General features: G+C 38.0%; 1 protein-coding gene across 1 annotated transcript; it reads right to left on the bottom strand.

The window, feature by feature from the left end:
• Positions 1–15,490: 15,490 nt before the first annotated feature.
• On the bottom strand, positions 15,491–16,081 carry LOC120781808 (the record flags this gene model as incomplete). Its single annotated transcript, XM_040114029.1, has 2 exons — positions 15,491–15,575; positions 15,735–16,081. Coding segments are annotated over 2 exons (432 nt in total), but the record flags the coding sequence as incomplete, so codon positions are not given.
• Positions 16,082–21,268: the final 5,187 nt, after the last annotated feature.

Raw genomic sequence — 21,268 nt, forward strand, 5'->3', positions numbered from 1 at the left:
AAATCTCAAGTACAGTCCCATGGACCCTTCATTCGTAAATAAAATTCTCACTGTATTGAATAGTTTATTATATGAATAATAATATAAAATATATACCCCAGCAACGCGTAGCCAGATCCACTAGTTTATTATAAAATTTAATTCTGCAAATTATGATTTTTTTTGACGTTGTTGCTTATTTGCACTTAACCCTTTCCAAGGATGAATATTTATTAATTTAGAAGAGCTAAAAGGGGGCATAAATGTAAAACTTCTGTACTCTTATATTTGCTAATAATCTTCTTAGTCGCTTAGGCGGTTATAAACGAGTTTACAACCAATTGGAGATTCCAAGTGACACCAGGTCCTTCTTCACCTGGTCTTTCCAACGAGGTAGAGGGATTCCTCTGCTTCCCCCGTCGGGTACAGCGGTACTTTCAGAGCTGGAATGTTTTTGACCATTCGGACGAAATGACCTTGCCAGCGTAGCCGATGTCTTTTAATCCGCTGCACTATGTCAATGGCGTGGTGTATCGTTCCATCGAATGCGATACTTGCCGTTTATAATGCGCAAGGGACCATAAGTCTTCCGCAGAACTTTTCTTTCGAAAACTTGTAAAGTTGACTCGTCAGACGTTGCTACCGTCATCCCTTTGCACCATATAACAGGACGCGAATAATTAGTGACTTATAAAGTTTGGTTTTTGTTTGTCGAGAGAGGACTTTACTTTGCAATTTCCTACTCAGTCCAAAGTAGCACCTGTTGACAAGAGTTATTCCTCTGTTAATGCAAGGTAGACGAAATTATCTACGACTTCGAAGTTATGACAGTCAGCGGTGACGTGCGAGCCAAGTCGCGATATTTCGTCTTGCCCCAGTTCACTGCAAAACCTATTTGATTTGCTGCCTTATCCATTCTGGAGAAAGCAGAAGTAACGACGCGGTTGTTGAGGCCAATAATATCGATGTTTGGGGTGCCCAGTTAAATAAGAAGCATACCACTGTTTTTATGAATCACTTAACCTCGCGATTTTACTAATTACTAATTACGATTTTACTAATTAAAAAGCATCTTTTAGCTAATAAGAAATACGTTATAATTTATTTTTAGCACAAATTGTGGTTACAATAAATGCAAACTTAATTAAATAGTGAAATAAGAGCGGCATCGATGAGGAACGAAGGGATGTCGAAATAGAAAGGATCACGGCTGATCCAAAGTTACGTAGAATCGTTTTACGCTCTACGAAAGAGGGTATAACTTATGCGCTTAGGCCCGCAGTCGAAACGAATGTATTAGCACGGGTGTGTATAACGAAGTGTGTCTGCTTTCTCGTTGCCCATCATTTTTGTTGAGTGGGTTGGTGTACAGATATGGTGAATTGCGCTGCTTTATTAGGATGCGCCAGTTTTACCGGGTAGAGGGGGTGGATGCTTAACTGATTTAAACATCCTGGGCTCCCTAGTCGAATATTTTTCCTAGTTTTATATGTATTATCTGAGACATGTAATTCGGCTTACTGTTGGTGGAGTAACCGGTCGCGCAGAATATTAGTTGTAAGAAGCGATTTTGGTTTTAATAGAAAATTGTATTTTCTGCAAGTATTGGTGCTTGAGGTAGTACATGCTTTTGCGTGTTTTGACGACTATTTTATATTGTATTATTATAGCAAAAAAGTTGTTTGCTTTTATTAATTTTATTAGCGGTTATTTATAATTTCTTTTTTCTCGGTTTGGTATATAAGTTAAAAAACGTTTAGTTAGTTTTAATAAAAAAAATGTTTTCCGGGAGCTATGCTCCTTTATTGAATTCCGCTTAAGAACTAAAACTTACAATTAATTATACTTAACTCTAGACCTACATATGTTTGCCGCTGCAACGGGTACCGCATTTTCTGACGTAGCGCTTCCCACAGGTTGCCACTACACGTGTCGCACTCTCAGCGATTTAGTGGTGTCATATTATATTACTTTGTATCATACGATATTTTTTTGAATGTATGGGGTGCTAACTTATATATGTATATAATATATCTACATAATATATGGTACGAGTATATATATAATTTATTCTCGGCTTATGAAGGATAGTATCTCCACGCCTGGCCTCTCGTAAGTTTTAAGCTTATGCCCTCTCGTGCATAGTTCGCATGACATATATTTTCTTTGTTCGGATGTGAACGATTGTGTTCTGAAAAAACGTTTGTTTAAATTGTTTTTGTTACTAACTTGGTGATCTTGAAACCGTTGGTTAGTCGCCGGATCTTTTCGTAGAATTTTCAAGAATTACCCCTATCTGCCAGCATGTCTAGCTCTTCATACTTACGAATTTCTTCCTCTCTCCTTTTTTGTCTGCAAACCTTTTCCCACCTTGGCGTTAAAGGCGCCAAGAACGACTTTGACATCGTGGCGAGGCAATCGGTCATAGAAGGCATATTTGTTCACATCGTCTTTCTCTTTCGTCGGGGCGTGGGCGCAAATAAGCGATGTGCTGAAAAACTTCGCTTTGGCGCGGATTGTGGCTAGACGTTCATCCACCGGGGTGGATGAGAGCACTCGGCGACGGGGTCTCTCCCCCACCACGAATCCCACACCGATTTACGCTCCTTTATATGACCTCATGTAGGCTTCGATGACGACGCCCTGCGGCATGCGTTGACGCTTCCGTGCTACGACGACCATGCTCGAGTACTTCTGCCGGCACTCGTTGACGCTCACGTGTTACAAAGACTACGTTCGGCTATTTCTGCCGGGGCTCGTATAGGCTTCGATGACGATGTCCTGGCGTACACGGTGATGCTCCTATGCTACACTGGTTATGTTCTGTTAGATTACTCACTATAGCCACGCAAAGATACCGGACCACGGGAAACCACGTTGGCGACCGCAATGTTAAAGGTTGAGTTGGTCAGAGGATCTACTCACTACCATGTTCACCCTTAACAGACGACATTCATAAGTCAGGGTATCAAAACTAGCCAGAGGATCAATTCACTGCGAAGTCTAGTGCTGAACGTGTGTACGCTGTCACAGTTCCGTGCTGACTCATCGGCCATCTAACTCTCTACCAAAGCTGTGCTGCGTGCTAGTAAATTCGCAACATGTTGCGTTGGGATGACGAGTTTTGCTGGCAGTGGCGTGTTTTTACCGCTGCGTATGCATACTTGTTGCTGTTTCCTTTGCTTGTCTCGTTTCTCCGTATCCGTGGTGAGTTTTGCATTCCATGCAAAATTCAAGTTATTTCATTGTTAGTTTAAAATAATAATTTGATTTAAAAAAAATTCTGAGATTTACGCCTAAATGTATAGTATATATAATATATTTTTTTTCTTTAGCTTGCTTCATGCTGTTTTTCCCTTGTTTTTTGTTTTTGTTTTTTGTTATCTTTGTGGCGTTTAACATTGTAACCAGTATATCTATATTTCTGATTTTATTAAATGGTTATCACGCACATTTAAAATAGAAATATCAGTGTCGCCGAAGTGTATAATGTACAAGTTTATTAAATACGAAAATCTTTGACTTTATACAAATATTGTTTTCCTTGGAATTTTATGTTTTAATTATTTAGGTAATCGAAAAACGAACGATAGCACGCGGGGCGAGTGTTGGAAACGGAAAAGTTGAATGCGAATGTAAGCACGGTTGCGTGCAACGATGTATAGAGTATGGATACCGTTGTTTATCCCTTTTGTTGAGAGGGTGTTGGTGTACAGGTGTGGTGAGTTGCGTTATAGTGTCATCGGGTGTGGTGTATTGAGCTGTGTCTTGCTAGGGTGCGCCAGTTTTTCTCGGGTAGAGTGTGGGGAGGCTTCACGCATTTAAACATGTGGTTTATTTTTTTGTTTTATATTCAGTGGTTAAGTTCTTGTTTTGTTTGTTTTTTTATATAAATTAGGATTTTTCGATAATATAAATTAAAATTTTTCAATAATATAAGTTAGAAATCTTCCTTAGAGTCATGTAATTTTTGTGCTTGTTGTTGCAGCCTTCGCTTTGATGTGGGAGGGAAGGCCTGTTCCTTTGTAGTCGGCGATGGATATTTTAATATCTTTAGGTGGCAGCTCTACTTCCGCGGGTATTTGCAATACTACTGCGTTGGTCGCGGTTGCGTGTTGGTGGGGTCTGAAGGTGGCCAATATATGAGCTCGCTTTTCAGCTGTCAGCTTCGCCGTGAAGGGTTCGGAGATGCGTCCGAGTGCTCCTTTACATCGTCCTATATAGCGCATGATATCCAGCACGTAGATACCGCAATCATTGGTATTCTCTTGTTGTGGTACATTTAGCAGTAGTTTTCGAAATTCAAAATCTCCTACCCTTATTTCTTCTTGTATTCCCACTGGATGGATTCGCGCCAGGCGGTGTTTGCAGGAAGTCACCTTACCCCTCACCCAGGAATCTGCTGTCCATATCTGGAGGGGGTGGAAACACACTGCATCGGTGACACTAGTAATTTGTCCGAAAGGATCTTCGGAACACCAAATCTTGTGAAGATTATTTCTCTAAATGCGACGAAATCCTTCTGCCGAAGCATGCCTTATGGGGACTAATTCAATCCATTTGCAGAAGCTGTCGAAAAACACCAGTAGCATTGTATTGCCATAGATTGATCGCGGTAAGGGTCCGACGAAGTTGATGCAAACTGTGGCAAACGGTTCTTGTCTTGTCTCTGCTGTCTTTTCTTGTATTTTTGGCAAGACTCACACTGACGTACGTACTGGCTAATGTCGTGGAACATTCCTGGCCATTAATATCAGTTGACGACTCGGGCTACTGTCCTGCGTATGCCCTTGTGTCTGATGCTAGGGAAATCGTGGTTCTCTTGAAGGGGTTTTTGCACACATAGCTTCTGCTTCAAATGTTGCATGTTGCTCAGGCCCCTATTTCCAGGGTTTCCCTTTCTTCAAGAGGGCGCTGAACGACTGGCTCATGGTAGCGAAGTCGGGTACAAAAGCGGCGATACCAGGAAGGAGGTACTTCTTTCACGTTAGTTGGGGGCTTCAACTTTCTTGGAGTCGGTGTAGATGCCTTTGTCACCGATCCCGTGACCTAAATATCGGAGTTCCTTTTTGATAAACCCGCATTTCTCAGGGTTAATTCGGAGATTGTTCTGCTGCAGTATGACGCGCCGTTGGAATAGGCCACGCCCACGTACGGTAAAGGCTGTATATGGCCGGCTGTCTTGCTCCAAAGGTATCTGCCAGTAGCCGGTCTTGATGTCCAGACTACTAAGATACCTTGCCCTTCGTAACTTGTCTAGTATGTGTTGTATCCTAGGTAAGGGATATGCGTCGGGAACAGATCAGGCGTTGGCCACTTACTGTTCTTCTTTTGAGCCAATCCAGCCGAGCCGTCGCTCCACTCATGCTTTCGAATTTCCGAAGTTCCTCGTTTAAGAAGTTGCGAGCCGCTTCGTTTCTCTGGTTGACAGTCGATTTAGACTCGAGTCGATTGATTCTCCTGCACTTAAGCTTACGTTTTCTTTACCTCTTCATCCTGCGCTTTAGCAGGTGCGTATCTACCGTAATTAGGGTCCAGTTGCTTCCGACTTCCGATGACAAGGTGCGGGACGCCGTTTAATGCTGAGCCTCTGACGCTTTCAGTGCTACCTGATCTCTACTCTCATGTTCCCCAGTGTATCCAATCCGAGTATGACGTCATCAATCGCTCCGGGCATCACGGGTAACACTGCCTTTAGCTATGTTTGCCCAGGTAGAATGTTGGTCTCCACGGCGTCGAAAATCTTGCTGGTGGTGTTATGAGCCATTTGTATCAATACCTTCTTAGCACTAACGGTTGTGTCCATACGTTCTGCCACTCATGATGATATGAAACTTTTCAAGGCGCCAGTGTCGATGACGGCTTTCGCCGGTTCTCCGCCAAGCTTGATTATCGTCTATAGCCATTCCTGATGCATAATTACTGGAGATTCGGCGCGGAGTTCTGTGGGTCTTCCGCGCCTTGTCTCTGGTGAAACGCTTGGTCGTTTCGCTGTTTCTGGCGGCAACATTCTCAGGTTAACACATCCGCCCGGCCACACTACCGGCAAAACAACTTTCTGGGATTACAGCATCTCCTTGCATAGTGACCTTCCTGGCGGTATCTCCCGTATGTCCCGTTTTTGAAAATGGTCCAACTCTCCCAATGTCCGTTATTGGAGCGATACCATTGGAGAGCGACGATTTACTCTGTTCTGTGCTACGACGATCACGCTCGACTATTTCTGCCGGCACTCGTGTAGGCTTCGATGACGATGTCCTGCTACGTGCGTTCACGCTCCTGTGCTACGACGACGGCGCTCGACTACTTCTGCCGGGGCGCATGTAGGCTTCGATGGCGATGACGACCAGGCTCACCCTTAACAGACGGCATTCACAAGTCAGGGTACCAAGACTAGAGTTGATCCTTATAACTCACTCCGTAGTCTGGTGCTGAACGTATGTACCAGAGATAAAGAGATGTCCAACTCCTCTCTCACTGGTAGTGAGAGAACAAAGTTCAGTAGGTCTTGACGTTTTGCAATTTCAAAAGAGGGACGACCAGATTAAAATCCCGCCAAATTATTATTCGAATGGAGACATTTTTCATTTTTTTGTCTCCATTTGTAACGGCCATTAGATCAAAGAATAGCGAATGCGAAAGAGCACGCAGATTGGAAGATATGAGTATATTTTTACTTTTATTAAATAAATTTGCATTTATTTAATTCTTTTTATTTTATTTTACAGACAAAATGCCGAAAACAACCAGCAGTTGGAAAAAATGTGTTGCTGGCTGCAGCGAGGGAGGCAGAATATTCAGTTTTCCGAACAGTGGAACGGATCTCGAACGGTAAGTAAAAAACGTTAAATAGTGCAAAAAGTGTTTGTGACTTTGACTTTCCATGAAATAAGTGTTTCGATTGTGCAAGTAAAATAGATTGGATAATGAAATTGAAGTTCCGGGTATTTTTAAGTGTGATGTGCTGAACATGTAGATCGCGACATAGTGCAAGCGACATCTGTCAAATATGAAAATGCACACGTTCTTATGGACATAGTTATGCAGTCGTGCAGCTGCCTCAATAGCTGTGTCCTTAAGAACGTGTGTATTTTAATATTTGAGAAATGTAGCTTGCAGTCTGTCGCGCTCGACGTGTTCAGAGCGTAACTGTCAATTTATTGCCATTGCCGTTAATTAATTAAATAAATTATTTTAAAGTAACGATTTTAATAAAAAAAATTGTACTTTTAAATATTCATTAGATATGCACTTTTTGCACTGTTATTATTATTATTATTATACATATTTTATAATTATATATAGTGAAAAAGCCGCGCAAACAGGAAGGGGTCTGACAGCAGGGACAGATAGAAAAAAAATTTAAAAGAGAAGAGAATAGGATTTTAAAAATAAAATTAGATGAAATAGAACAGGAAATAGGAGTTTAAAAGCTCATTTGGTCCAAATGGCAACTGAATTAGAAAGATGTAGGGAAATGTTAAGAAGTAGTTCATTTAGAGAAAAGTCAGATCCTCTTGAGATAGTTTGCAGAAAAGTTCCTCCTCAGTTATATACTTGTATTGGGAGAAGTTTTTTAAATAGTCATCGCCAAAATCACGGTCGGCGTTATGATAGTTTTTTTTTAAACCATAGCTTTGGGTGTATTTTTTTTTGTCGCCAACCGATTACCGCTACCTAAAGCACCAACTTAGTTTTCCCTCAGAAATTACGTTACATAATTTTGTCGCAGATTGGCCCCGTTTCCCAGGTTGCACCCAAAGCAGCATAAAGTCTTTACAAATTAGGAGTAAGGGATTTTCTTTCGAACAGAAGTTCATATCAGTTTCTTGTGATGAAATGTCACTGAAATGTCATTTGCAATATGATAGGAAATTTGATAGGGTGATAGGTCTTGAAGATTATGGCGATGAAAATCGCACATCTAGAATAGCCACAACTGCAATGACCATAATGGTACAAGGTATAGGTGGGGAACCTTGGTCCCACCCGTTAGCTTACTTTTTTATTAGAGGCTCATGTAAAGGGGATGTCCTCAAGAAATATATTCTTGAGGCCATTACCCAACTTCAAAATATAGGGCTAGTTCCTTGCCATTTTGTTTGTGACCAGGGTACCAATTTTCCAAAATTTAGCCAATTTGTTAGGTGTTTCAATGTCACGGCCTTTTTTCAACGTTAATGGTAAGGAAATATGTTTTTTTACGATAGCCCCATTTATTAAAATGTAGTCGAAACTGTTTACAAAATATGAAAAATAATATAGTCCATTTTTATAAAGTCCATTTTTATAAACAGGACTCTAAGTCGAGTTATCGGTGTGCGCATAAATTAACCGATGCTCATATTTACCCCAATACCTTTCAAAAAATGAAATTTAAATTCGCGTCTCAAGTGTTAAGTAATACGATCACTTCAGGTATGCTTTCTCTTTACAGCTCGGGAGCCTTAAGCTCAAATAGTATGAGCTTTATTAATACCGCGGATTTCGTTTCTTTTTTCAATAAATTATTCGATATCTTTAATAGTAGTTTCACTGAGGCCAAACAATTCGGGTCGTAGATGAATTAGGAAACAACACAACAAATAATTTAAATTTTATTAAGGGGTGGTTAATTAATATTAATAGTTTAAGACGATTGTGGCGATTGCTGTCACACTCAGGATTTCCTTACCTAAAGACAAGATGACTATGTCAGGACAGCTTAGAGCATTTTTTTGGTCAGATCAGTAGTAGGGGAGGTACTAGAGTTACACCTTTCATGTTCTCTAGTTTATTTAGGAAATCGTGTGGTTTACGTTACGTAAATATCGTAACAAAAGGTAACTGTGAGCTGCCTTTAGAACCCGAAGCCACAGTTATTTCAGAACATAGCCATAATGTTCTTCTTAATGTGTGCAATGATTCCATTTTAAGTGACCTTTCTTGGCAGGATTTCCAGGGTTTACCACGGCCCGAACACTCCATTGTTAGATCCACTACTTTAGATAGTAGTTAAGAAATTAACTTTTTAAAGGAAAATGCTTTTAACTATTTTTGCGGCTACCTTTATTTCAAAATTTTTAAAATGCACACATGCCTCCTGCCATTACCTTATTTAGGAGATGAAATTCCTTCTGATGAATTCATCTTCATACACCAAAACCAGATTGATAAATGCAACTTAGTGAAGCCGCCTCAAGAATGTGTTGCATTTATTAATAATTTAGAAATAAAATTTGTTGAGGAATTTGACAGAAATTGTCATAAAATAGGATTAAGAGAAATTCTTTTTACTAAATTAAAAGATATTATGCCCTTCTTGTGTTGTGAAGACTGTGACCCAAAGGTAGTTATTGCTCTATTCATTAGAATTAGAATTTATTTTGTGACTAAATTTTTAAATAAAGATTTATCTCGACCCAATTTTAAGAATAAAATTTTGTGTGTTTCTCATTTGTAGTTTTTATCTTCCTTTTCTAGTGGTTGCAATGAGCTAAATATTTTATACTAAAATAATACTTTTTGAGCAGATTCGCATTAAGAGGCTCTAAAGTTAGAACGATAAAGAATAGAAAGTTTTTAATTACAAATTAGAATTTGGGGCTTAAATATTGGCATTTGTATATACGTTTATTTTTATAGTTTTAAGTTTTATATTATTATACTGTGATATGAAGTGATATTGTTTTTGTTACTTTTTTTATACTATTATATATGAATTGTTATCGTTTTGTTTTTTTTAATTTTTTTATGTAAATAAATTTTTAATGGGTGATATAGGCCTACTGGGGAACCGGGCACTCAAAAATAACTTCGGTAACGCGCCCTTTTGCATACCTCATAGGTGGTGTGAAAAATGCGAATTGGGTGTTTTATTTAAAATGCGCAAAAAATTGCTTTATTCTGATCTAGCTACAATGAAAAATGTCATAAAAAACGCTAATTTTGATGCGCCCTCACACTGGAATAAGTTGGACATCTCTTTATTCTTGGTATGTACGCTGTCACGGTTCCGTGCTGACTGACGCTCTGAACACAAAACAGCGACACGACATAACAGCATGACACTGAACTGTAAATAGCGTCGTGAATCCTGCTACTTGAACATTTGTAAGAAGGCAGCGACAACACAATTTCGTTGTTGCCATACTAATACCTCTCACTTCAATGAAATTGAATATTTTGTTCAAAATGAAAATTTTTGTGCAAAAAATAAGTAAAAGGTAAATTTATTTATTTTAAATTATCAATTGTTGTTACAAATTATGTAACAGAGCTATTTTATACTTTTATTTGTAAAATAACGTAAGAGCTTTGAATACTTTTACCGATTACATATTAGTGGCATCCTCTTTTCTCCCCTCTACTCACTACTGTCGTCGGCAAATTTAAAAATATTTTTAAACTTAGTCGTGCAGCTGTCTAAACAACTGTGTCCAAAAGAACGTGTGTATTTTAATATATGACTCTATATGTTCAGCACATGACTGATCATCGGCCATCTAACTCTCCGCCAAGCCTGTGCTGCGTGCTAGTACATTTGCAACATGTTACGTTGGGATGACGTGTATTACTAAGGTGGCGTGTGTTGCTGACCGTGGCGTGGTTTTAAAGCTGCGTATGCATGCTTGTTGTCATTTCGTTTGCTTGTCTGGTTTCTCCGTCTTTTTGGGTTTCTAGATGTGGCGTGATTTTCCTGATGTGTTGTGAATAGTATGGTGTGCCTTTATGGGTTGTGTGGACTAAATTATGTATAGATATTTAGTTCTCACAAGATCAACCAGCTAGGCAGCGGAACTTTAGGGAATGGACGTTAGAGGTTAATGCCCGTAAATCACAATCCTTTACACGTTTGCAGAGGTCGTCATGAAAAGGGGGGTCACTTTTCCGAGACTGTTTCCTTTTTTCATTGCTAGGGTTTATGTGTGTATATGTAAATTTCCGATGTGTTAATATTTGCAGAAACAAAATTATCTTAAACGGTTGACTATTGCGCTCATGAGGGTTAATATAGGTAACACATGTTAATCGTTTGTTTAGTTACTAAACAAATGTTAAAGTAACCATAGAAAATATTACGGGAAGTAAAAAAGTATAGATTCTGTAAACAATTCTTTACGTTTTTGAGTATAAAATCCCTGGTAACCACCGTAGATAACAGAAAAATAATTATAATATAGCAAATATATAAAGGTTAGCCAAAAAACTTATTATAAGAAGGGACGAAAAGTTAATCAAAAACAACTAATTAAAATTTTATCAAATAGAAAAGAAAAATAAAACTATTATGTAAATTTCAAAATATAAATAGGAATTTTAATTGTTTTATTTATAAGGAAAAAGGTTTCCAATACAATACACAAAGGCAATAACCAAACAAATAACCTATGAACCAGTTTTCTGTAACCCGGTGTCCATAGCTATAATCAATCAAACTATTTTCAGTAATAGCCCTGACAGACGAGCAAAATTAATGCGCCTTAAGCAACACTAATGCGCATTGAAATTTTATGGTTACAGACGGTAGACTTGTGCATTTAGACAGCTGATAGTGAAATTTGTTTATTTATTAAAAAAAAAGTGAAATAAAAGTGTGGGAAAAAGTTAAGAATGTTGGAAAAATGGATAGCATACTGTTCGTTGTTTATTTTCTGCCATTTAAAAATATTAAAATTTGTTTTTGTTAATATACTGGCACATAATTTAATTAGCAATATAAAAATTGTTTACCTCTGAAGCTATTGTGGCGGTAATAAAACACCACATTTAATATTTAAATGATTATTTATTAAGATAACTCAAAAGACTTCTTCACTTGTTGGCGTCTGTACAAGAAGCAGGAATAAAGGGACGTTAAACTTATTCCAGTGTGAGAGCGCCTCAAAATTAGCGTTTTTTATAACATCTTCCATTATGGCCAGATTGAACAAAATTAAACAAACAACAAAATTTTTGGGCATTTATCAACCCAATACCCAACATTTAGTACGATTAAAAATTACTAAATCGTGGTTATTTATTATATGGAGAAACTATTTAAATCTTTTTAAAGAATATTATAACAACTGACTTTTGCCCTTTCAATACCCAATACTAGGATTTGAGCTTGTTAGCTATCAGTCATTAACTGGTTTTAATCATTTTCTATTGAAAATAAAACTATGATGCTTCAAAATACAAAACGTTTCATCAAATACCTTTAAATTTCACAAATTTATTTAATTTTAATTGTTTTACATTTTTTATAAGTGGTCTTGTTTACATATTTTTTTGGTAAGATTTCAATCTGGTCATCGCTCGTTTCCAATTGCTAAACGTCAAAACCTCCTGAACTCGATCAACTGTCAAAGTTTAGGTGGTTTTGACGTTTAGCAATTGTTCTCTCACTTCCAGTGAGAGAGGAGTTAAACATCTCTTTATCTCTGCAAGAAGTGAAGCTTCTTAAAGCTAAAAGCTTAGAATTCAGTTGAAACTGTAAATTTCCAAGAAGAATATAAAGAGAATGAAATAATAGAATTACTGACAAACAGCGCTGCCAGATGTGATGCGTCTTGTCTGTGTGCTCTCACTGTACACAAACAAGGCGGCAGATTTCAAGCGACTTCTGTCAAACAATAGCAGAAACTAGCCATTTTTGGGCAGTGTTGCCTACTCAAATTTGGTAAATTCAGCTTAATGCACGGAATTCTTGTGCATTACAAAGTTGTATTAACTTGGGCCAAATGCGTAATTAAATGTAAATTAATGGCTCTGACAGACGAGCAAAATTAATGCGCATTGCAATTTCATGGTGACAGACGGCAGACTTGTGCATTTAGATAGCTGATAGTAAAATTTGCTTATTTATTTAAAAAAAAAAGTGAAATAAAAGTGTGCGAAAAAATTAAGAATATTGGAAAAATGGATAGCAAACTATGCGTTGTTTATTTTCTGCCATCTAAAAATATTAAAATTTGTTTTTGTTAATAAACTTGCACATAATTTAATTAGCAATATAAAAACTGTTTACCTCTGAAGCTGTAAACACAAGCAAGGCGGTAGATTTCAAGCGACTTCTGTCAAACAATAGCAGAAACTAGCCATTTTGCGCAGTGTTGCCTACTCAAACTTGGTAAATTCAGCTAAATGCACGGAATTCTTGTGCATTAGTAACTTGCATTAACATGGGTCAAATGCGCAAGTAAATGTAAATTAAGCCCGCTAATGCATATTAGCGCTGTCGTCTGTCAGGGCTATTAGGCAAAGGTGCCCTTATAGCCTTGATAGACGAGCAAAATTAATGTGCACTTTGCGCAGACGGCAGACTTTTGCATTTAGACAGCTGATAGTGATATTTGTTTATTTATTTAAAAAAAAAAGTGAAATAAAAGTGTGCGAAAAAGTTAAGAATATTGGAAAAAGGGATAGCAAACTGTGCGTTGTTTATTTTCTGTCATCTACAAATATTAGAATTTGTTTTTGTTAATATACTTGCACATAATTTAAATAGCAACATAAAAACTGTTTACCTCTGAATCTGTAAACACAAACAAGGCGGCAGATTTCAAGCGACATACGTCAAAAAATAGCAAAAATCGGTCATTTTTGAGCAGTGTTGCCTACGCCAATTTGGCAAATTCAGCTAAATACACGAAATTCTTGTGCATTATAAACTTGCATTAACATGGATCAAATGCGGAAGTAAATGTAAATTAACCCCGCTAATGCATATTAGCGCTGTCGTCTGTGAGGGCTATAACAAATGGTGTTTAATTAGATGCCCACTTCACTTCACCTGTAAGACACTTACCACTTCCACTTGTTTAAATAATACACCCGTGTCGCTTAAAAGGGTATTTTGATTCAATTTAATTCGATTGGTTTTTACTCTTTTTACAAATGTTCACCAGTATGAGGGTAATTACAATTTTTTTTTGATTCGATGTTTAATTTTGATTTTCCACAAAATTGCGGAATCACAAACTGATTTTAATTAGATTTTTTTCAATTTATAACTGTGCGGAACTAAGACGCTTGAAAAGGCGCGAGGACCACAGCGGCGATGCGTAAGCTTCGATTGCAGATCAAAACGAGACTGATCTTAAACTTTTTAGTTGACCCTTTTCACCAGTGTGGTATGTGTTTGCGTGTGTGGATGTCCTCTCGCGTGTGGGTAGTGTTGATGTGTGGGTCCTGTGGAATGTAGGTTCTGGGTGTGTGGTGTATTGGTGGTGGTGGTGTATGCGTGTAGTAGCATTAGGGGGGGGCGGCTTATCTCATTTAGCCATTCCGGCCCCCCTAGGCGAATATTCAGCCTAGCAATCTCTGCAATTGCTGGAGTGTTGCCACTACGTTGCTGAGTCCAGAAGCGGGGCGATGCTGTGGTGCTTTTGGACGACGCCTGGTTCGTGCAACGTGGTGCGAATGAAATTATGATGGAGATTTTTAATTCTTTCCAATCGATTTAATAAGGATAGCGACTCCACGCCTGGCTCAGGTGTGGCCAGAATGGGTGCTCCTTTGAGAAAGTGCCCTGGTGTTAGGGCTGTGAGATCTGAGGGATCTTGCGAGAGTGTTGTTAGTGGCCGTGAATTGAGAACATCTTCAATGCGAATTAATAGAGTTGTAAATTCTTCGTAATTAAATTTGTAGTTTCCAGCTACCTTTTTTAAGTGGGATTAGAAGCTTTTTACAGCTGATTCCCATAAACCACCCATATGAGGAGCTCTTGGGGGGATGAATTGCCAATTAATGCCTGGGGGGGCGTACTTTTGCACAATCTCAGGGGAGACTTGTTTAATAAAGTCCACAAACTGTTTTTCTGTGGCTCTTTGAGCTCCGATAAAGGTTTTCCCATTGTCGCTCATAAGTTTGGACGTTTGGAGGTGCACTGCTTTTGTCGTAAAACAGACAAAGACAGCCACGCAGCCTTTCATTAGGGTAGGAGATCTTAGCATGGACGCCTTTATCTGAAAAGGCCCAGCAAAATCAACACCTGTGATAGTGAAAGGCAGAGCGAAGTTGCAGTGTTCCGGTGAAAGTGCTGCCATAATCTGCGTCCTCATCTTCTGTTCATGCATAGTGCAGATCTTGCACATGAAAATGCACTTTTTTATTTGAGGCTTAAGCCGTGGAATATAGAACGCTTGGCGGATTATATATTGCATTAGGCGATGTTCCGCGTGCAACACTAGTATGTGTACATACTTGAGTAGCAATGTCGCAAGTCGAGACTTCTCTGGTACTATTATTAGAGGATTGAATTCGTTATATGTCAGGCTTGAGTTAGCAAGCCGACCATTAGCAGGAAGCAGACCTTTCGTATCCAGAAATGGATTTAGTACTAAGAGTGAGCTCTTTTTGTCAATCGGCTTCGATTCTCTTAGTAGTGACATCTCGCAGCTGAAGTGGCGCGACTGAGTATAAGTGATAAGAGCGACCTTTGCCTTTTCTAGGTCTAGGTGCATCAATGTATCGCCTTGGGGATATACTGTGCGTATTCCCTTAATTCTAAGTTTGAGTCGCTCTATGAATTTGAGCATGTAAGCGATTACCCTGAGGGCTCGAGGGTATAATGAAAATCGCTCAAGGATGTCAGTATCATCCAATATCGTGTGAAAAGAGTCGATTTTTCGACTTTCGGGGGCAATTATATTGCGTATGGGCGATCGTGGCCAAGAATCGGGGGATTCTATTAACCATCGAGGGCCATTCCACCAAAGAGTGGTGGTTGCCAGGTGCAGAGGCTTGCACCCCCTTGTACCTAGGTCAGCAGGATTGTCAGCACTACCACGTGTCGCCAAGTGGCTGATCCCACTAGGTCAAGGATTTGAGACGTTCGATTTGAAATATACGTCTTCCATGCATGTGGAGGTTTTTCTAACCAGGCTAATACAATTTCAGAATCAGACCAGAGATACAATTTGTATTTGGTCATATTTAGATGCGTTTGCACCATGGATACGAGTTTGGCTAGTAGTAGCGCACCACATAGTTCCAGTCGTGGCAGACTTATTGTTTTTAGCGGAGCCACCTTTGCCTTGGCTACCAGTAGGTGACTAGTGGTCACTGTGTCAGATTGTGTGCGCACATAGATGGTGGCACAATATGCCTTTTCAGAGGCATCACAGAAGCCATGTAGTTCGACTTTGTGCTCTGGGGCATAATTTATCCATCGTGGGATTTGTATCTGTGAGATATCATTCAGATTACCCGCGAACTGGGACCACTTTTCTAAACGAAGTGGTTTCACTTGTTCATCCCAGTCAGTTCCGTCTAGCCACAATTCTTGTATTAGAATCTTTGCTTGTATCATAATTGGCGAAAGCCATTCTGCGGGGTCGAAAAGTTTTGCCACCGAGGATAAAATTTGCCTCTTTGTTATAGCTGATAGTGCGGATATTGACTCATTAGTGTATGAAAACTGGTCAGATATCGCATTCCATTGTATCCCCAAAGTTTTTGTTGTGCTTTCTTTTTCGAATTTAAGGAAATTAGTGTCTAATAGATTTTCTTTCGGTATGTCCTTTAAAATATTAGGGTGGTTCGCCGTTATCTTTTTCAACGGAAACCCTGCTGTATTGAAAGCTTGTGTCACTTGTGCTAGTGACTCGTATGCCTGTGGAAGATTGTGGCTTCCGGACAGAATGTCGTCTACATACGTTTGTGTTTTCAACACTTGTGTTGCCAGAGGAAATTCTGACTTTGTGTCTTTTGCCAGTTCGTGGAGTGTACGAATGGCGAGGTATGGGGCACAGTTTACGCCAAAGGTAACTGTTTTTAATTTAAAGTCGCGTAGTGGACTATTGGGAGATTTTCGGAAAATAATTCGCTGAAAATCTTGATCATCATCATGTACGACTATTTGTCGATACATTTTCTCAACATCCCCATTGAAAACGTATTTGTATATACGCCAATTTAGTATGAGGAGCATTAAATCTAGCTGAAGCGTGGGTCCCGTAAATAAAATGTCATTTAGGGAATTCCCCGAACTTGATGATTTTGATGCATTAAAGACAACTCTTACCTTTGTGGTTTTTTTGTCTGGCTTTATTACTGCATGATGTGGCAGGTAAAAAGAATTGTATTTACTTTTTATAATTTTTTCGCCAGGGCTGACTTCCTCCATGTGGTTTAAATGGAGGTATTCTTCTAAAACCCTATCGTATTCTGGTTTTAGCTTGCCTTTTTTAAGTAGGTTTTTTTCCATACTTAAAAACTGTTGGATAGCAGAGGTACGAGAATGACCTAAGGCGAGTATGTGGGGAAATTCTGGCTTTAGTGGTAGTCGTACGACGTACCGGCCATTATCTAATCGAGTAGTTGTGGATTTGTAAAAATCCTCACAATATCGATCTTCTGGGGTTGTGATTGATATGGGGGGAAGTTCTTCTAACTCCCAAAATTTCTTCAGTTGAGTATTGAGGTACTCGTTTGAGATTTCCTCAACTTGAGTTGTCATTGTTGTCACTGGTTCCGCAACTAGTCCGCTTAGGACCCATCCGAAAATGGTATTTTGCGCCAGAAGTGTTTTGGTAATTTTCTCAATACCTTCGAGTATTATCTGTGGTATGAGATCGCTGCCTAATAGAAGATATATTTGAGCGGGTGTGTTGCAGTTTGGGTCTGCTAGCTTTAGGTGTGAAACCTTTTGCCAATGCTTGCTATTTATATGATAGCTTGGTAGCATGTTGGTTAATTGCGGTAAGACAATAGCTTCTGCTTGTATGCGCTTATCCGCTTGGGGGGAAATAAGGGTAATGGGGCAGATTTTTTTTGTAGTTCCGCCCATTCCCGTAATTTAAAAATTAGCTAGTTTTGTTGGCAGTTGTAGCCTACTTTGTGCCCTTGACGCTATAAAGCTATAAAAGATCGTTGAGATCCTTGGTCTATTAAGGCCCTAAGTTTAAAATGTTCTCCTCGGTGCTCGATGGAAACCACTGCTGTGGGTAATAATACACTGCTTTGGTTTTCGCTGTGTAGCGTCTGAGTTTTGAAAGCCTTTGAGCAGCATGGTGCTTCTTGACAATTTTCTGAATTTTGTAAGTCGGGATTTGCTGTTGCAACTAATCCCGCAGCTCTTTTAACATTAGCGTTATTTTGAGCGAAGCTGGAACAATTTGTAATGTGAAGCATTGAGTTATGTCGTTTATGGCAATAAATGCAATTAAATTTGCTTTCGCAATCTTTGCAATCAATGCAAGCAATTTGAAACAGTGGATTGAAGTTTTATAAATTCTTCACTTGTTTCTTTTTGAATTTTTGGTAAATTCATTAATATTGTGACTTGTTTGTCGACTAATATTCTTTCGTTTTCGTAACGAGCTTTTAGAGCTTCTCAAGCATAATTGAAATTTTCGTCATTTCGTCATTTCGTCGAACTGTTTGACTAATACCCCTGCTTGATCTTTTGTTTTGTATCGGAGGTGATACAATTTTTGTGCATTAGATAATTTAGGAGAGTTTATGTACACGGCCGTAAACATGTTCCGGAAGGACGGCCATTGTTCATAACCTCCATGAAATATTTCTGTATCGCATGCTGGCACTTTAAGGTGAATGCCTGAACTCGCCTCTTGGCTTTGAATTTGTGGCAGCTCTACTCTCGGTTGTGGAGTAGCAATTGCTTTAATTAATCTCAATTAGTCGGAGATCATAGCTCTCGTTTCCTCGTACTGGTCTAAGGAGTGTTCATATTTGGAGTATGCTGAAGATTTGAAGTTTTCAGGTAGATCTGATTCGTCACATTCTACAATTGCGTCATACGCAGCTTGGAGACGTGTCCAGAAATTGCTTAGATTTTATTTTTTGATTTCTAATACCGATTCAGAATTGTCTTGAATCGGTGAAGAAGAAAACCGAGTGCAGTGTCGAATTAGACTGTCACTCTCAGCAATAAATTTAGTATATGAAATATCTTTCAGCTTTTTTTGCTTTGGAGCGCCTTGCTTTGAGCGTGTAGCATTGTATTGATTTAGATTCCTTAGAATCTCCGTTCATTTAGATAATATGAGAAAATTGAAATTATGAGAAACAAAATTCTCCAGTGTACTTCTCATAATAATAAGTACGCGTGAAATCGTTAAGATAAATTTTTTTTTTTTTTGTTGTATACGCAATCTATCAAATAACGAACGCGTATTTCGTTTTACTTATTCCCGGTGCTTATATATTTAGCTACTAGTTTGTTCTTGTTTTTGTTTTTTATTTTATTTAATATTTCGTACACGTTAGCAAATACTTGCGTATAGCGTATACTTGAATATACGATAATGCAAAAAGGAGAAAAAGGTTGATGACCTTTCTATATAAGTTTGCACAATATGTGCGTGTTTATGTGCATGCGTAAGATGCAAAAAAAAATTTTTTTTTGTTTTGTTTGCAATCCTGCTTGCTTGTGCTTTAACAAGAACAAGGGGTATTGCTGGACAGGTGCCGATTTGGTCTTTGAATATAAGTATGTCTGTGTGAACACTTCAAAATGGCAATACTTATGTATTTGCTTTTCCTTTCTACCAACTCTTAAAATTTTTTGTTTTATTTTGACCGTAATAATTTTTTTTTTTAAATAACGAATTTTAAAATTTTTAATAAATTAAAATTTCGCATTTACCGCTTTATTTTTTCGAAGTTTTGTAAAATTTTAATTTAATTTTGTACCCTATGTACGTTGTATATACCGGCATAGGCAAATTGTATGCCGTATGTATGTATGTATATAATATTTGCCGTACGGATAACGCGGGAATAGAGAATCGGTGAAGTGCAGGTATGCACTTTTGGTTAATATGTAAAAATTTTAGTTATGCTGATTATACATACATGTGGGTGTATGTCGCATTAATTTTGTTTCTCACTTTGCTTCGGAATGTAAGGTATGTACATACATATGAAAGTGGTAACCATTGGCATATACATATGTATGTTTAGTTTTGTTATTTTTCTTTTCTCTTTTTAAATTTCGCAATTGCCTAGCTTACTTTTTGCGCAATCCTGCTTATACTGTTTTGAGTATAAGGGGTATTGCCGGAATATTTTGTCAAGTGAATACTTGAAATTTGGTTTTTTATTTTTGATGTTTAGTGTTGTGTGTTTAGATACACAAATGTAAGCATATGTATGTAAGTAGGCCTTTTATCAGATATGTATATGCCGGTATACATATAATTATATATATATACATATATATATATACATATATATCATACTATATACCGTTCATACATATATTTGGATGTACATATGTAATGTACCAAACTGTTTTCGGTTACCCGGAAATCAACCGTAAGTTCGGACAGTTTGGTAGCAACCGTTCTATTAAAATTTACAGGATCGTGCACAGTTTTTATAGAGATCAACTGTAACTTTCAACATACATATATGCAAATAAGTACAAATGGTTTAAAATAATAAATGGAGTAGATACACTCACTTTGTGCCGCTTCAAGGGAGTTTAAGGGCTTTATATACGGTTTTGAATGGGGAAGTGGGGTAGTTTGCCACTGCGTCCAATTTGGCTCCTCTCTGTTTCCCTTCCTTTTGGTTGCTTGTTCCGCAGGATTGGTTGGCTTGTCTTTTTATAATTATTATTTTTATAATTATTTTTTTTTTTGGTGTTTTTAATTTCACTTTTATTTTGGTTTTTCACAAGGATATAAAATTTAAAAAATTTTTTTTTTTTTAATATACATATGTACATATATTAAGCTCGCGCCCGTGTGGATTTTTTTTTTGTTTTTTGATAAGTAATATTTCGCGCCCGGTGTTTGGTTTTTTTTTTGGTTTTCGGTTTTAAGCACTGTCTTGTATGTTTATTTATATTTATATGTATTGTACTTTTTTTGTTTTATTATTGTTATTTTTTTGTTTTTGATTTTGATTTGGGAATCACACCACGGAACCGTTTTGTGTCCGTTTTTCAAACCGGTTTTTGTTTATTATAAATACATATGTATGGATATGTCACCTAACGGAACTTTTTTTTCCTATATATTTTATTTTTCTTGGAAATTTTTTTTTTCTGTATATGTACATATACATATATGTGTATCTGTCACCGCACCTTTAATTATTTTGCCGCTTGAATCTTTTTATTGTTTTTTTTCCAAATAGTGCCTTTCTTTGCGGCTCGAAGGACCAATGTTTAACTAGATGCCCACTTCACTTCACCTGTAAGACACTTACCACTTCCACTTCTTTAAATAATACACCCGTGTCGTTTATAAGGGTATTTTGATTCAATTTAATTCGATTGGTTTTTACTCTTTTTACAAATGTTCAACAGTATGAGGGTAATTACAATTTTTTTTTGATTCGATGTTTAATT

The sequence above is a fragment of the Bactrocera tryoni genome, unplaced genomic scaffold, assembly GCF_016617805.1.
Source record: "Bactrocera tryoni isolate S06 unplaced genomic scaffold, CSIRO_BtryS06_freeze2 scaffold_7, whole genome shotgun sequence".
Classification (NCBI taxonomy): domain Eukaryota; kingdom Metazoa; phylum Arthropoda; class Insecta; order Diptera; family Tephritidae; genus Bactrocera; species Bactrocera tryoni.